The 17,832-nt window shown below is 40.9% G+C and overlaps 1 protein-coding gene across 20 annotated transcripts in view; it reads left to right on the top strand.

Moving 5' to 3' along the window:
* Positions 1 to 17,832, top strand: part of TCF4 (transcription factor 4) — a 379,471-nt gene that overhangs the window by 132,594 nt on the left and 229,045 nt on the right. For 11 of the 20 annotated variants that reach the window (XM_065932783.1, XM_065932770.1, XM_065932771.1 and 8 more), the window contains 2 exons: positions 1,182 to 1,278; positions 11,517 to 11,549. In XM_065932783.1, the coding sequence (XP_065788855.1) occupies positions 1,182 to 1,278; positions 11,517 to 11,549 (130 nt within the window). The remainder of the gene's footprint in view (positions 1 to 1,181; positions 1,279 to 11,516; positions 11,550 to 17,832) is intronic. The other 9 variants (XM_065932788.1, XM_065932786.1, XM_065932797.1 and 6 more) reach the window with 1 other exon arrangement.

Genomic DNA, 17,832 nt, shown 5'->3' with positions numbered 1-17,832 from the left:
GTATGCCAATGTCTGGTATAGAATGAGTGTAAGAGCAGTGATAGATATTTAACATGTGACATCCTTTTATGCCCTGATGTACCGGCCGCATCCCATTGCAGTATTGTTCAAGTTAGTTTTTTATAGCTGAGGAATGGTGGTTGAAAATGGGGTAGTTCCTGTCACTTCTTTAGTGAAAGGATATGCGTTTTCATTTTTCATACAGTATCCATCCTTTTCATGGGGGCGGATTCTGCCCTTTGGCTAACATACCAACTGATACCTCTGAGTAAATTTGACTTAGTCTTTATGGACAGTGCAACCAGCTGAGCAGCATGACATTTTTTTTTTTTTTTTTTCCTTTTTGGTCACTTTATGTACCTTAGTAACCTAAAATTTGAACCCTATGATTTAGATGATTTTAACTCTTTCCTGTATGTTATCTAACTCCTCCATTAAAAGCAAGTGACTGGGCAGTTTAAAAACCTTATTTTAAGTTAAAATTCTCCTTTAAATCATGAGATGATCATAGTAATTACAAATTTCCAAAGATTAGCATCTGCTTTAAAACTGTTTTTTTGTGGCATACATTGTCCAAATCCAGAATTTATGCTTAAATTCTGATATTCATTTACAGTCCTGTTGTAATAATTTTAACATTCTTGTGTAGCTAGTTTCTTATGGAATGATCCAATTCTTTTACAACCACAATAACATCTATAACAAAACACTGAAATTTCAATATCATAAAACCAAATGTTGCTGTTTACAATTTCCTACCTTTGCCTTCCAAAGGCAGTTCATTGCAGCTTATGAGTAACTTTTCCACAGCACATTTTGCTCTCTTTTTTTAAAAAATAATGTGGGCTTATCAAAATAATAATGACTATTTACAATATATTTTATAGGTATCAGGTGTTTTACTTGCATTATTTCATTTGATCATAATATCTTGATGCAGTTGGCTCCACTATTACTATTCCCTCAAGTTTCACTATGATTTCGGGGAAAATATGAACTCTGCAAATTTTAGAGCCCTTCTTATACACTGTACCTGGGAAGATGCAGCTTTCTTATAGTAAGGTGCCGGGGTGAGAATGGTGGGCTCCAATTTCTTTGGGTCAGAGAGGTGTCAGTAGTCAGACTTGGGTGCTGATTGATTCATGGCAAATTTAAACTTAACGCTGTTATTTTATTTACAGAACTATGGAGATGGGACTCCCTATGACCACATGACCAGCAGGGACCTTGGGTCACATGACAATCTCTCTCCACCTTTTGTCAATTCCAGAATACAAAGTAAGACTAATTTTAAATTAACATGAGTTTTTGGAATGCTTATGTTTTACCATCAAAGGTAGAATACAAGCCCAGACACAGATTCTATTTTTAAGAACTTAGCTATTTAGCTAGTTCACTAAAGTAATTTTAAATTGCAGAAAAATATTGATGGTCTTTGCTTGGTAATAGTGCATTTAGGACTAAGTTTTACAACTGTGTGGAATTACCTAATTTCAGTGATATTGAATCTACGTGGAAAATTTGTGTTCCTTAGATGTAAAGCACTTCTCCCAATTCATTGTTGCAGCAGAAGTTTTCCAGGGTTAAGGCTGATGAAGTGAAAATGGTGAATATTTAAATATATAATATCTTTGAGTCTATCAGGTGGCAATGAGATAAAGTCTGTGTTAGCTTGAGCTTTTATGAAAGGGGTCATGGAAATTCCTGTAATAATAGGTTTATGTGTGCTTAAATCAAAGTAGCATGTTCAAGTTGAATTGTAAAGTCTGATTGTGTATTTATCAAGGTGTGAACTTTAGTGCTAATGATCTAGGAGGTCCCCATCCTGCTTAATGAAGTGACCTACGTATACTTTGAGACAGTCTTTGTGTTTCCAGCATGTCTTTTCTGTTGGAATTCTTAGCATATTTTTTCTGCTTTGAATACCTGTAGGGATTTAAAAAAAAAAAAAAAAAAAGCACTATCTTGAGCAATGAAAAGACAGTTTATAATGACTTAAAAGGTCCCAATAGCTGGTTACTTTAGTTTTGATTGGGGAAAAAAAGATCTTTGTTCTAATAAATGTGAGCGTTAACAATATTAGTAAATCTCTCAACTTGGCCAAATCCTGTTGTGAATCCATCAATAAATGAGGTTAAATTTCTTGGCAGAAGCTGTTGAACTATACTCCAAGGAAGACATGCAGCCTTATATATATCATTCTGAAACCATAATTGCAGATGCTTCTGAGAAATATCCTAATTTTTAAGCCTTGGTCACTTTACTTGCTTTTGTAAATTAATGTTAACTTTGTTCTATTACTTACAATTTTTTAAATTTATTTTTAATGGGAGGATAATTGCTTTATAATATTGTGTTGGTTTCTGCCACATGTCAGCATGAATCAACCTTAGGTATACATACATCCTCTTCCTCTTTTAACCTTCTTCCCACCTCCCACCCCATCCCACCCCTCTAGGTCGTCACAGAGCCCTGGGTTTGAGCTCCCTGCATCATACAGCAAATTTCCACTGCCTATTTAATTTTACATGTGATAGAGTGTGTGTTTTAATGCTTCTCCCTCAATTCATCCCTATACTTGTTATTTAAGGTGTAGATCACTCTTGAGTATGAGTCATCTTTTCAGAAATCACTGTCAAATCCATCTACAGGGACTTCAGGTATTAAATGCACAGTAGTCAAAGCAGAGAAATACTAGGAATTTATTTTTAATGGGTGATTAAATGCCATCCCAACTTTGAGAATCAGGATCTCAAATACAAAAGCTGTATTTGACCATGGGCTGTTCTTATATTTTCTTATTTTTTTTAAATTTAAAATAGTAACTTTTATGTTTTAACTTTGTAGCTAAAGCCAGAATCCTAGCTTTTTAAAATGAGTCATGATGAGATGCAATGTTTCCTGTTTCCAGGATAGGCAGATGCAGGTGATTAGACATGTTTGTCACCTTATATTTGAAAGAACAACATTACATTCTTCAATGACAATAGCAGTTATTTTAAATTCTAACACTATCCTTTCTCTATTTATCCTTATCCAGCTTAATAAAGTAAAAGATTAACTTGAAAATAATCATCTTGAAAAGTAACACCTAATGAGTATTTTAGAGAATTGGCCTGAAGAATTCTAAAACTATCCTCCGATGAGGATAAAATGGGATAAATAAATTACTACTCATATTTAGAAGTTTATATTATGTCCATGAAAAAATGTTTTCCTAAAGAACAAGTTGATAAATTAATATTACAGAAGACACCAAGCAATACAAAGACAGCAAAGAATCATTCTTGTTTGTGCATCCTCTTGGGCAGCTGTTTTACAAACCAAATTCGTTGGTTTTTTTTCCCAGTTCAAATAGTATTTAAAATATAAGTGGGCTGAGCGTCCACAGCCGGAGCTCAGAGAGCTGACTCTCTTCACTTAGTTGTTGTTTAAGCTGAAAGTCCATGTCAGCTGTGTTCTTTACCCCGTCTGCCCTCCTTCCCATTAAACCCTTAAATATGGAGGCCAAGACAGTCTCCTGCATTGTGGTAGGAAATGCTACTGTGTCCGGAGGCTCCCACCCACTGTTCCTCATGAAAGGACTTCTCTGTTAGATAAGCTGTCTGGTCTGAAACATGGCTCTTTATTGTTTACAAACTGCTACATTTTCCACCTCAAGCAGATTTTTGCACAGAAAAGAATTGTGCTTGGGCTAAATGGTTTATCTGACATTAACGGTGCAGTGTCAGACTAGGGTCAGAGGAGTTGCCCTCAGAGAGAGAGGGCATGGCGCAGTGTGCAAAAAAATAAAAGAAGAGAGAAAAAGGCATTTAAACTATTATGAAATTCCTCGCATTTTTACTTTGGAAAGGAATTAAAAATATTTTTAGAGAACTTGCTAGGATGCTGCATTAACTGCCCCCCACCCCCGGATAATTTCTCACATCCCAAATGCCTTCTTGATTGGCTTGAGTATCTCAGGGCTAGACTCAGGGAACAAAGATGCTCATTGATTTTGCCCAAGCTGCTGTTGATTTAAAATGAAACCACTTTTGAAATGAGCCATGCTTGGTGCTTTGCTGTACCTTTACAAAGAGAAGCTAGATTGTTTTCAAAAAATTAAAGACAACCAGTTTACAAACGAACACAAAGATTAAATAAGACCTATTCGCATAGCCAGCAATTTGAATTTACAGCATATATAGTATATTCTAAACTACTCTTTGTGTCCAAATCCATATTCTGTGTTACAGTGTTTGTGGAAGTTTTCGTTCTACCAGAAGAAGATATTAGACTTTAAGTTTTGGACAACAATCCACTATCCACTTTCAGAAGCTTTGGTTTTCATGAAAAACTGTAAAGGATTTCTTTACCTGTCAAAGATTTCATTCTGCTCTGATGTCACATTAGGGTAAAAGCTATAGCATCGGAAATAAATCAGCCACTTTATTGGACCAGATTCTCTATTGTCAAATCAATCAAATCTGTGACTGAATTAGGCGTCTGCTACAGAAATAAGTGACACTAATTTTACGGGAAAGAGTTATTAACTGCAGATGACCTATTTCTTTTTGGTAAACTGTTCACTTAGTGAGGTTTTATTTTATTGCAGAGAAAGAAAAAAATACTGAAGCACTATTTTCTTTGGGTAGTGACTTATTATTCTACATTTTGTTCTTACGGCAGTACAGTATTTTGAAGAAATGATGCAGGCATTGCTAACATTTGCTATAAACTCTTTTAAGGTAACAAAATGCTTTATTAAAAGTCTGAACTCTTTGACTTCACATGAATGATTTTGCATAAATGTTTGTTTTTGTAATCTAATACTTACCTCTGATACCAGAATACAAAAACTTAATTTATTTGTGTATCTCAAATTTATGCAAAATGGTATATAACTTATAAGAGTAGTAGTGTTTGTGTTAATTTACCTCCTTTAGAAATAAGCTTGCATATCTGAATACAATGCCTTACTTGATTGTTTGAATGCCTAAACTAAAAATAAACAAATGGACACAAGTGCACTTGCATGCAAGCACATGTTCACATGCACACGCGCACACACATGCAGCTATTGTGCTCGAAGAATTAATAATGACACTTCGTTTGTCAGGGTGCGCTCTCCACTCCTTTGCTGTCTGTATTTAAAGTTGCCACACAGAGTTTTGGAAGTTGATATTGTGTAAATCCTTTAAAGAAAAACATAACTAAAAGAAACAAAAGAAAGCAGACCCCAAATTTGTTGTTTTAAAAAATAAGTGTGCATGGCCTTTTGTTTTTCTTTTAGTGTGGAGAGGTCTGGAGGAATTGAGAGATTTCAACAGTGGGTCATCTAGCTGCCTGCCTACCTTGACCAATTCATACATTTCTCTTTTTAAATTAAAAAAAAATTATTGAGGTGTCCTTGACATATATTAGTTTTAGGTGTACAACATCATGGTTCAATGTTTGTATAGTAGACTCTTACTTGACACTTCCTGAGTCCTCACTCACTGTTTTCCCTTGGGTAGAGACAAGCAAGCCAGTTTGCATTTTTACTTGTTTGAAATTCCCTGCCCTGTTTTGTATCTGGAGAGAATTAATCACTTCTTTGTGACCATGTATGATCATTAATGATAATAATGTACACTTGATCTGTTGGAAACTTGTTCACTACAGTTATTAAACAGTTTGATGAAACCTTTACAGGTGGTCAATGGGTAGCTTTCAGAATACGCTAATGCTTCAAAGGGACCATGGCACTGAGCCTTGTGTTTTTTAAGAGGATTATATGTTAAGGAATAGTTGGAAAATCCTGGCAAGAACTCTATGCAAAGACTATGGATTTTTAAAATCATTCCTGTTTGTTTCTTGTGTTTGCCAAACATTAAAACTTTTGCAGGTAATTGCCCAATTTTTTTTTTTTTTTTTTACAATGGGAGACAATATATTTTCTAGCCACAACTTTTTGATCCGAGGATGGACCTAAGCATGTGTTTTCCTTCTTTTGTTCCAGAGCTTTAATTGAAAACCAGATTGTTTGAGTGAGAAAGATGCCAGTAAGGTCATAGACATGCACTGGTAACTGAAGGATGTGAGAAGTGATACTTGGGTATGGTTGGGTGCAGCTTAGTTCGACATTAGCGGCTGCGTTTTTACATGTCCCCTTGTGAATGGTTCGGTTTCCTTATTGTGGTATTTGGTACTTGTCCCACTCGTGGTACTCCACCAGTGCACAGAATAATTTCCCACTGTAGAGTAACTGGTTTCTGAACTAGCTCAGTGAAACATTTTACTGCAGGATTAGATTGTGGTTCAGGCAGAACTGCAGAGAGCTGCTGGCTTACAGGATGACCTTTGAGTCTCATCTGGGTTAGCGGTTGATATTTTGATTTGGTTACTGTGGTCATATTGTGACAGCTGCTGGCTCATTAGAATTCACTTCCACTGCTCCATTTGCCGAGCAGGAATATTTAGGTTTGTATTACTTCAAAGTGTTTATGGCTACCCTGAGTTTAGCCCAGCATAAAGGTGAAGTGTTGTGAGCGCTTTCAAATCCCAGTGGCAGAGACCAGTGGCACAGTCTTCTTGTAAAACGGAGAATGTTAATAGAGGGAGTTTTTCTTTTCATTGTAAAACTGGAAATACCCAATGAAGAGGCTCTTACGAGGAAAACAGTTTTGAAAACTTTAAAGTACGAAAGAAAAGAATGACCACAAAGAAACATCGTTTTGTGAAAGCATGGTTAAGATTTTACTTGACCTCTTGGTTCAGTGGGTTTTTTCCTTCCCATGTTAGAATGTAAATATTTGAAAATAACAAAACCTGGACAAAAATGACTGTTATTTGATGTTTGAAGTGCCAGAGGTCAAATAATACTTTGGTAATTTTGTGAAGATGAAATTGTGAATGTACATGTCAGCTCTGGACATTTTAGCTCACTTTTAAATTGTTCTGAAGTTTAATAGTGATAGTGGGTTGGCTACAAGTTCTTCAGTTAGGGATGTCTGTGCATTTTTGACGTCTTTTTTTTAATGACACTTTTTAGCGCGAGGTTATCTTGATATCGTCTGTTAGCTGTTGGACCGATAATGTGGTAGCAAGCAATTTGAGAGAAGAAATGTTTAATAATGGTCTTATTTCTTGTCAGTGTTGTTTGGGAGTTTTCTTTTTTTAATGTTAATTTAAAATGTCTTCATGAAGTGTTAACAAATAAGATTTTTAGTGTTATCTCCAATGACATAGTTAATTCTGATTTTGATAGAGGCTAGGAGCCAGAGAACTGACTTTTCTACTCTTGCTACAACTGTCTGTGGGTCGTCAGGTCAGATCTTTTTTATACCTTTAAACTGAGTTGGGGGAACAAGCCTTTAGATGATCTCTGAGGTAATTTTCTCATGTGATGGTCCATTGATCTTTTAGGTATGCCATTTTCTGCTTATACTATATTTTATGTTTAGAGATGTTTTATCATCCTGTCTAATCCATTCATCTCTATTTTGTGATACCTTCAAGTAACTTTACTAGTGATGTGTTTTTCAAATGTAATTCTTTAGAGCCTGATTCATGGATATTTCTTTTCTACCTCAGCTCATTCCAAACTGTAGGTAAGGGGTTGGGTCGAATAGGGATAAAATAATAACTCATTAAGTTACATCACCAGGAGAAAAGTATTATGCTGGGCCAGTGCTTGGCACAGAGTTGTAGGATCTCAGTAAATGGCTCTTGAAGGGGTTCATTCATGAATCAGTCAGGGAAATCAGATATTTGGGTCAAACCCCTAAATGAAAAGCCCAGAAATTAAAGTCAGGCTTACATGTTACTCTGTCAGGAAGAAAACCTTAAACCAGAGGCAGTCATCTAGAAATTCATTCTGTAGTTCTGTGTCCTTGACTGTCCAGAATATCAGGAAAGAGACCATGTTACAGTATCGTAGATTTCAGTTTTCAAGAAACACACCACAGGTTATTTATGAAAGGAAATAAGTAAAATCAATATTTTTTGAAAGGAGTTGTGTGTCTCCAGCATTCAGATAAGGTGACTTGCTTCCTCTTATCCAGTCAATAAACATTTCTGTTCCTCTTTCATTAGTCTTGTTTCCTTTCCATTAGACTGCCTGCTCGGTGGTATGACATAGCAATGCTGTGCTAATCAAACACTTTATACTCAGCCTAGGTGTACCAAACCAGGCTTTTTTAAACTTTAGAAGAACTGACACCAGAAGAACGTTAATCGAAAACTATAGTTCACAGAAAAGTATAGGTCTTCTACATATCAGAGAGAGATTTCTCACATAGAAAGTTCTTGACCCTAAGAGAAAATAAATCGGTTTCGAGTCAGGTTCAGGGAAAAAGCGGTTTGTGTCTGTAGGCTTGCTTTTCTTGAAAGGAATGGAAAATATGACTAATGGTGGCTTATGGATAATTTTTCTCATATTAGAAGTCTGGTGGTGGACCATGGCTAGGTTTGGCTTACAGTTCATTAAAGTCTAGGTTTGTGTCTCTGTGATTTCTTTGTCCTTTCCCTCATTGTCTCAAGATGACTGTCACAGTCTCAGAAGTCAGGTTTGGGTTAGATGCAGCAAGGAGAAGGGAAAGATGAGTCCGCCCATGTGATCTCCCTGCCTCTCTTGCATCCATGGCCATCTCCAGCTGCAGAGTTTGGAAGGGGTGGGAGGTTATACCGTTGCTTCACCAGCCTGTTCGATGGGATGAGACAAGAGGGAAAGGAGCTGAGAATGCTTAGCCAATTTATAGGGTTTATTTAGCTTCTTTTAGGAGAAGAATCTGTAATTTTCAACTTGGCAGCTTTGAAATAAAGAACCAAGGCTCCAGCTTTCTTGTGAGAAGCAAAATATGAAAATGGGTCTCGACTCTGAATTCTGGTCAGCAGATGAGAGAGAAAGACAAAGAGACATGGAACGGAAAAAGAATTCTGAAAGGAAGACAGTGGAAAAACGGCGGCAGGAGAGTCGCACACAGGGAGGAGGAGTTGAGATCATTTCATCACCAAGGCTTGTGCTTTCCTTGTCCTCATCTCTTGATCAGGGCAACAATTAACCAGAGTAAAGGGCTTTATAGCATCATCATCCAGAGCCTTCTCTCTTAGGTGTCTGGCTTGAGTTCCCGCCAGGCTGTCCAGAGCTTCCTGGTCATGCAGCCAGCCGCCTGTGGCCTCCCCCTTCAGCCTTTCCTCCATTCCCCGTGGTGGTCTCTGGCAGGGCCCGAGGGCAGTGCCCATTCCACAGTCTCCTGCGGTAGCTGCTGAGTGGGCTTGGCATCCTGGAGCATCAAGGTCCCGGGCCGTGTCACTGTGAGTGACAGACGGAGATCGTTCTCCTGGGCCACTGCCAAACAGGCTCCCGGGAAGGTCCCTCCAGCCACCTGCCGTGACGCCACGGAGCTCTCACACAGGGATGCCTGCCGCTGAGGGCAAAGAGCCTCTCCTTTTTTAAAAATATGTACACAGTTGTATTTGTTGATCTTTAATGTGGAGGATTAGGAGCAGCCAAAAGACATGTAATCTTGGCCAGCGTGCCAAGACTGCATGAAATTGTGGTGAGAGCTGGATCCAACTTTTGACCAAAAGTTTCCCACCTCCGCTGATCACAGTCATGGCGGGAATCAGGCTAATGAGAACATGGGCAGGGGAAGGGACTGTCCATCATGAAAGGAAAGCAGGATGTGGAATAAACAGGGCTGTTTTCCTTTAGTACAAAATTTTTCACTCAAGTGTTTCACTGGAAAAGCATTCCTTTGAGTTTTGTCTAAGCATGCCTCTGAAAATAGACCTGGGAAAGCAGTAGCCAATAGTGAACAGTTGACTGGTTCCTTGGGTGGAAGATCAGACACCCGGCAAACCTCTCATCACCCCTCAGCTCCAGGAGAAACAGCAGTCATTTTCAGAGTCTTTTACCCTCCTGTCCTTAGAAGTTGTGAGCCTACCTTAAGTGCGATATTGACCCTCATTTTTAAAAAACGCTGTAAGCCTTTTGCTTGCCTGTTGCCTCAGTGGTAAAGAATCCACCTGGCAATGCAGGAGACGTGGGTTCAGTCCCTGATCCGGGATGATCCTGCATGCCGTGGAGCCACAGAGCCGGTGCACCACGGCCACTGAACCTGTGCTCTAGAGCCCGGGAGCCGCAGCTCCTGAAACCCTAGAGCCCTGGATCCTGAGCCCAGCAACAAAAGAAGCCACCGCAACGAGAAGCCCATTCACCGCAACTAGAGAGGAGCCTCTGCTTGCTGCAAGCAGAGAGAAGCAAGCAGCGAAGATCCAGCCCAGCCAAAAAGAGAAAAAAGTTTATGTTCAAAAGTTGCCGTAGCCTATTTTCTTTGTTCCTATGACAACCTTCATTAGGACCAAAGCTGCAGAGGAGCTCTGTTGGAAGCTCTGGCGTCTTTAGAGGCCCCGTGGAGTAGTGGGCTGGGCTCGGGGGGCGCTGCGGCCTTCATCCTGGCTGTTCCGCTTCTGGTGATGGGACTTCGCCTGAGCTTCTTACGATCACCGACTTTCTCGTTTCCAAGGCCAGGATGGTCACACTTGGTCCACCTTCACTTGAGCCACATGGTGATGGGGTACGCCTTGCAGCAACCCCTCTGCTGCCATCTTAGACCATTGCACAGCTGCGTAGTGGTACTCTGTCACTTAATGGCCCTCAGGGATCAGGGATCAAGGGAAGTCGCTCAGTTGTGTCCGACTCTTTGCGGCCCCATGGACTGTAAGCCTGCCAGGCTCCTCTGTCCATGGAATTTTCTAGGCAAGGATGCTGGAGTGGGTTGCCATTTCCTTCTCCAGGAGATCTTCCTGACCCAGGGATCGAACCTGGGTTTTCCATACTGCAGGCAGAGTCTTTACCCTCTGAGCCACCAGGGAAGGTCACTTGATGTCTTCAATTAGTTGAGAATAATATAGACCTTGGGTCTTGGGTGATGGCAATTTGAAAATAGCTTTACTTTCTAATGAGATTGGAACCGAGGGCAAGAACGGTTGGAGATAGTATTGCATGTTCAGTTCTGAAGACAGCAAGACCAAAATAAAGATTTTTTTTTTTTCCAGCCATTCCACAAAAACCAGTAATCCTATAAAATAAGTACCTCTTTGGGGACAGCTTCGTTGAATTCAGATATGCCCCTTGAGGACATATTTGCCTCCAGCCATTTTTCTCTCCAGCTTAAATGTTCTCAGGTTGCGTTGTTGCATAAGGTGGAATGCCCCTTCGTGTGGATTCTGGTTAAAGGTGCTGACAAGGTGAGATTTCTTCACCTGCACTGTAGGTCATCTGCATTTGGAGTAACCACTGGGTAGGACACTTTTCATCAAGGAAATGCTGTCACATGCACCTTCTAGGTTCTGGGGAATATGTTGGGGATAGTCTTCCGATGCAGTTCATTCGTCTCCAGAGAAGCTTGGCAGAGAATGTTGCCTGTGTATATGCCATCATTCTCTCATTCTCTTCACTCCCAAGGCATTCTGAATCTTCCTAAGGAAGTGTGTGTGAATTTTGAATAGAAAGAGATACTCAGGGGATCTTATTTTATTTCTTCTTGCAGAATATCAAGCCCCGGGACCAACAGTGGCAAAAGGTATGAAACATAGATGGGACTGAATTAAATGTATCCCCAGGCACCTAATAGATACAACCCAAACATTTCTCATCTTCTTGATATTTGTGTATTAATCACTCCCCAGTTCCTTGCACGTGTTTATTAATAGGAAAAACTGTAAGGGAGTTTTGCTTTAAATTGGTGTAAAATATAGCAGGTTACATTGTTGATGTTGAAAATAAAACATGGAAAGCTTTCTTACAGCTTTGAAAGCTCGCTGCAGCCTGAATATGGGGACAGTGGAGGATGGTGGGCTGACCAAGGCTTGTGTTTAGCTGGCCACTGGTTTGACTCCCATCTTGCCACTCTCCACTGTGTGATGTTGCATAGTGTTTAGTGCTCTGATGGAATTTCTCATCTGAGTCATTGCTCTGGCTTTAAGTGAAAATCAGGAAAAATACCTGGCCCTTAAATTCAGTGGCTGTGAGTGATCACGGTGCCTCCTTTTATTTTTGCTAGGCTCTTTTTCTGCTTGTTGGGTCTGACCAGCTTGGCAAAAGTAATACGCAGATTTGAGACTCACGTAGTGGGTTTTGGCAGAATGTGGAAGTGATTAATTAAATGCCACCCCCTCATGGGCCATATTAAAAGCTGAATGAAAATAGAAACTGTGTAATATCTGATAACATTTGGTGGAGGAAGGGGAGACAAAAGGAACGAAGGATTAGAGAGAAAGGGACACATAAAAAGCTAATTTTAGAGCATTCTGATCGCAAAGTATGATTTTCTAGCCTTGAAGTATCAGCGTTGGCATGGCTGCCTGAGTCTCTGAAATTATTGGGTTACTAATTGCTCCTGCCTCTTCCTCACTTTGGCTATTCAGACTAAGCCATGCTCTTAAAAGTTCAGTAGCCAAATCTGATTGCTTGGGATGTAAGCATAAACTCTTTATATGTAACTTATGGTACTTAATTGAACAGTACCAAATCATGGAGGAAAATTTATTGATGACCTTGTCTCCTTCAAAACTTTCAGAGTATTTGGAAATGAACCTGATATTCAGATTTGGGGAATCCTGTAACCTTAACTTGACAGGATAAGATTCATACTTTATATTGTGTGTGTTTTTATTTTCTTTCATTGCATAGTTTCCCTTTTTCTTATTTATTGATGATCTTGAAAATGTTATTTGGAAATTGAAGTGCAGTGAACATAAATATTTTAAATATCTTGGCGGACTGCTTAAGTAACTGTGGGTAACCTCTGTTAGGCATCCTTGTGTTAGTCGTTCAGTCGTGTCTGACTCTTTACGATCCCAGGGACTGTAGCCCACCAGGCTTCTCTGTCAATGGGATTCTCCAGGCAAGAATACTGGAGTGGGTTTCCATTTCCTTTTCCAGGGGATCGTCCCAACCACGGGACTGAACGTGTGTCTCCTGCATATGGCGGTGGACGTTTGATCGCTGAGCCACCTGGGAAGCCCATCCTCCTTACTAGGTAGGGGGGAAGCTGACTTAAGGAACGAGAGTTTGCTGGACCATCTTTTGGTGATCTCCTCCTTTTCCTTTTGGGGCTTCCCAGATGACTCAGTGGTAAAGAAGCTGCCTGCACTGCCGGAGACCCAGGTTTGATCCCTGGTCGGGAAGATCACCTGTAGGGGCCATGGCAACCTCCTTCAGTGCTATTGCTTGGGGAATCCATGGACAGATGAGCCTCGCGGAATGCGGTCCACGGGGTCTCAAAGAGTCAGATGAGACTGAAGCGACTGAGCACAGTCCTTTTCCTTTAACCTCCTTTTCCTCACTTCTGCCCCTGACCTAACTCATGGAGATGTGTTCTGGGGGGAAGAACTCTGAATTTTTCTGTTACCTCAAAGAGAAGGCGGTTCTAAATATGTCTATTTTAAAGATCTGTGTAGCTCCGGGAGTTGGTGACGGACAGGGAAGCCTGGTGTGCTGCAGTCATGGGGTCGCAAAGAGTCGGACACGACTGAGCAGCTGAACTGAACTGATATCGCCTGAACACCAAATTGAAAATAAAACAAAAGAAAGCAGCCTTGCTCAGAGTCTTTTAAAGGCATTTTAATAGTTAATGAGATTTTGCCCCACACCCTCATGAGTTTCGTTTAGTTCTGAAATAAAAATTTACGGCTGTTCTCTCAGCTGAGCTGATACTAGTTTAAGGGTGGAATTGAGTTCACACCTGCTCTAGCATAAAAAGCAGCCTTGATGTGACTTCTTGAAAATGTTTGCAGAGCAGAATGAGAGAACCCAGTACCCCTACAATTCTAACCGCAGACTGATGCTCTTTGCAAACACTAAGGAAGCTGCTTCATCAATTGGCTCTAATTTGCTGAGATTGTCCATTTCTAGCCCTCCCTCAGTTACCCACTTTCCTCAAGATAGGATGTGGCCGTGGAAACACAGTTGGTTTGCATAGGCAGTGGATCCACATTAACACCGTAAAGTGTACATATGGGAAAATCTTTGCACTTGCTAGGCCATTTAGCTGTTCAGGACACGGTCCGTTAGTCAGGCAAGCACAGTGGCTTTTCTGAGTGCTCTAGTTAAGGGGCAGGGTGTGTAAAGCAGTGCACACTTAGGTGGGTAATTAATAATTAGTGTGGGCTTGTAAGGCTGTAATGTAATTTATAAATTTCAGCGCCTGTTAAAGCTTTATCAGGGCAGATCACCTTTCCTTACTAAGAGGGAGCATTCCTCCCTTGGGAAAAAGAAAGGGCCCCCAGTGCAGCAAAGATCTTAGTAACTAAGGGAAGGCTGCTTTTTACATCAAGGGAGATTTTCCAAGGTTATTGGGATAAGGCAACCTAGTTTAGTGGTCACATTTAAGTAGCATTCCTATACAGTTTTATATGTGTTTGACTATAGTTGACAAAACACGGTTTAGAAAACATGTTTGGGTGCATTCTGATATTTGGGGACTGTTGATTTGCCAGAAAAGCTATGTGTCTGACACTTGGTGACTCTTTGGACAGTAGCCCGCCACGCTCCTCTGTCCAAGAGATTCTCCAGGCAGCAGTACTGGAGTGGGTTGCCATTCCCTCTGCCAGGGGATCTTCCCGACCCAGGGATCGAACCCGCGTCTTCTGTGTCTCCTGTGTTGCAGGCGGAGTCTTCACCCACTGAGCCATCAGGAAAGTCCTATATTTGGAGAGAAGCTACCCACTCTCACCCTGTCATCATCCCCTCTGCAAAACAATGAGAGCTGTTCATTTTATAATTTCCTGACAAGTAAATATTCAGAGGGAGAGCTTTTTCTGGAGGCTAAGTTGGATGGAGTAGAGAAGATAAAACTTCGATCCCACATTCTGTTTTTGGCTTAGTTGTGTCACAAGTGGTTTTGACACCTCATATCTTAGCTCTCTGGATTTTTAGATGGGGAAGAAGTTCTCCCTTACGGCAGGGAGGGAAAGAGCAAGTCACATATATGTGAAAGCAAAGCAGAATATCTTACTGCTTTAGAAGTTGATCATCTTCTTGATAAATAATATTCATGTGTTATCAGTATGTCTGCAATCATATGGTCCTCAGTGTATGTGTTTTTTTAACCATCCGTATAGATTTTATTTATACTCAAAGCCAATGAAAGGATAAACTGCAGCACTCAAATTAGCCTTTGGTTCATTCATTGATTCATCGAAAAAGTACTTGTGGAAAATCTGTGTCAGGCAGGCTCCTGTTAGGTACCTGAGAGTGATGTGCTACTTTTCTTGCTTTCAGCGTGGCCCACAGTCTAAGTAAGGATTCAGATGGGTGTCAAGTCACAGAATTAGGGAGCTATTCAATATGTGCACAGGGTGCTGTTGGATTATATATTTGGGATACCAACCATCAGTTACCTCGTAATAATGGCTGAGATGCTCTGGTGCTTATCGTATACCAGGCATCCACTAATAATTTACGCTTATAATCTTGTTTCTTTCTCAGGCATTGTCATTGCCTTTTTTTTGGGAGGGGTGTAGTTGAGGATCAGGTAGATGGAAGTACCTGTCCTGTGTTGTGCAGTAAGTGGCAGAGCCCAGATTCAAAGCTTTTATCTGCTGAGCTCTAAAGCCCTTGTTCTGAACCACCCTGCACTGCCTCCCTTGTAGAGAACATGGCAAGAATTCCCTGAGGTGCAATAGCAGTTACGCGTGTGTTCAGCTGCAACTAATGGAATACCTGATAATAGTAGGTTAGTCAAACAAAGATGACTTTCTCCATCACTTAGGGGGCTGTCTGGAGGTAGGCGTTGCCTGTGTGGATTCAGCAACATCAGTGTTGCTATCTTTCCTTCTGCTCTCCTCAACATGCATATTTTAATCCTTCATCCTTTTCTCTCATCTTGCATTTCTCACAAGATGTCTACCAAGCCCCAGAAACCGTGTTAGAGTTCACAATAGGAAGTTGGAGAGGCAGAGATTAGAGTAACGTCCATACCTAATTGTATCTTATTCCTTCAGGAGGAGGGGAAAAGCATCCCCAGAAACACGTGGTCTTTAGCAAGGTTTTACTAACAACTTATTGTTCAAATCTCTAGTAGACATTTACTCATAGCTGCAAGGGAAGCTGGGAAAGCGAACTTTTACAGTGATAGTTGGCACTGGGATTCAGGCAGGGGAGAGAGGAGGGCTTTGGGCGTGGTCACTGCATGAATCAATGTGGATTTTATTGTGTTATAAGGAATAACGCCTGAGCTGATAGGGCCATCTTGATGGATGAGTTGGGACCGTCCAGGTTTAAAGTAAATTGTCAGGTGAGAGAAAGACAGACGTGTAGGGGCTAGAGGATGTCGTGGGAAACCTGGAATGAAGAGGCTCCCTAAGACTGAGACATAATTCCATAGGGTCCACAGAGGAAACAACGACAGGGAAACTGGGTTAGAATCCTCACTCCAGAAAACATGAAGAGTCTTTTTTGAATGGTAGGAGAAGGAACCTGGATTATCACCGAAGCATGTAGTGAACTATTCAAGGGTTGCTTTTAAATAGTGGAATAACTGATTGATTTATGGTTTCGGATAATCACTCTAGCCACAGTGTGAATAGGAAGCAACATGACAGACAGGGAGATTACTCAGGAGGTGATTAAAGCAATTCCAGGAGGAAATGATGAGAAAATGGACTGAATCAGGAACAATGGGGATGAAGAGGAGGATATAAATTTGAGCAATATTAAATGGAAGGAAATGGCTGGACTTGGTAACTGATGGATAAGGGAGGAATCATCCTTGGCTTGATGTCTGGCTTGGGGCAGCTGGGGGATGGTGGTATCATTCATTGAGATGTGGATTATGAGAGGAGAAGCAGTTTATTGGGGATTAAGATGGTAAGTGCAGCTAGGGAGGTAATGAATTTTTGAGATATTTGTGGGTGAATTGACTTGTGATTCTGGGTGGGGATTGTGGATTTGGCCTACAGTTTTCCATATTTGGTAGCTGAAGTCATGGGAGGGGATCCATTACCAGAGAGAGGGGAAAGGGAACCTATTTTCTGATTAATCATTTTGCTTTCTAAAGAACTTAAGTTGAAGGGGACAATGCATCCATCTCATCTTTATCTCCCATAAAAACTTGATATCTCTAAGAAAACTAGGTCATTCTTGATTTGATCACACAGTCATTTCAGTGTTATATTTAATCACTCATCTATAACACGCTGTTCATAAATTCTTTGTTCCTTCTTCCCTCCCATCCTCTCTCCCTCCTCCTCTTCTACCTTTCTCTGTCCCTCCCTCCCTCCCTTCCTTCCTTCTCTCCCTCGCTTTCCTCTTCCTTTCTTCCACGAAGACAGGTTGGATTGAACCTTGTTTCAGAATATTCATTTATCCGCCGTTTGGGAAGACATCGTAGGTTCTTAGATGTGGTGTGGAACTTAGAGCTCTCCTGTGTGCTTTCAGATTTACATCGGCTTCCTTCCCAATATAGGAATCTTTCTGGATGAAGCCCTATGAAAGTTGTTGGTGCATTGACAGGCTGAGTAATGCATAAATGGATGGACCCCAGCAGGTATTCCTTCCGCCGCTGCCGAGGCACTCGGCACTCCCCGCGTTAGGGAAGCCACTCCTGACATGGCAGTTCATTGCACTGCGACAGCTGTGACTTTCAGAAAGTTCTCGGTTTTGTCGCTGTCAGCTCGGAACACTAGTTTTCTCTTCTGAAGCTACCTGGGACTGTGGCTCTTCTCTCTTTCCCCATGTTTCCCACGATGATCATTCTTGCTTCCTCCCAGAGTGTCGCTGGGAAACAGGTAGCATTATCACAGAGCCTGGATTAGGCGCACCCTGTATTCCTGGTCACTGTCCTCTGTGCCTCACTTGGCCTC

This window comes from Muntiacus reevesi, chromosome 4 (assembly GCF_963930625.1).
Source record: "Muntiacus reevesi chromosome 4, mMunRee1.1, whole genome shotgun sequence".
Taxonomy (NCBI): domain Eukaryota; kingdom Metazoa; phylum Chordata; class Mammalia; order Artiodactyla; family Cervidae; genus Muntiacus; species Muntiacus reevesi.
Note: the sequence above shows the minus strand (reverse complement) of the source record. Positions and strands in the feature narration are given on the sequence as shown.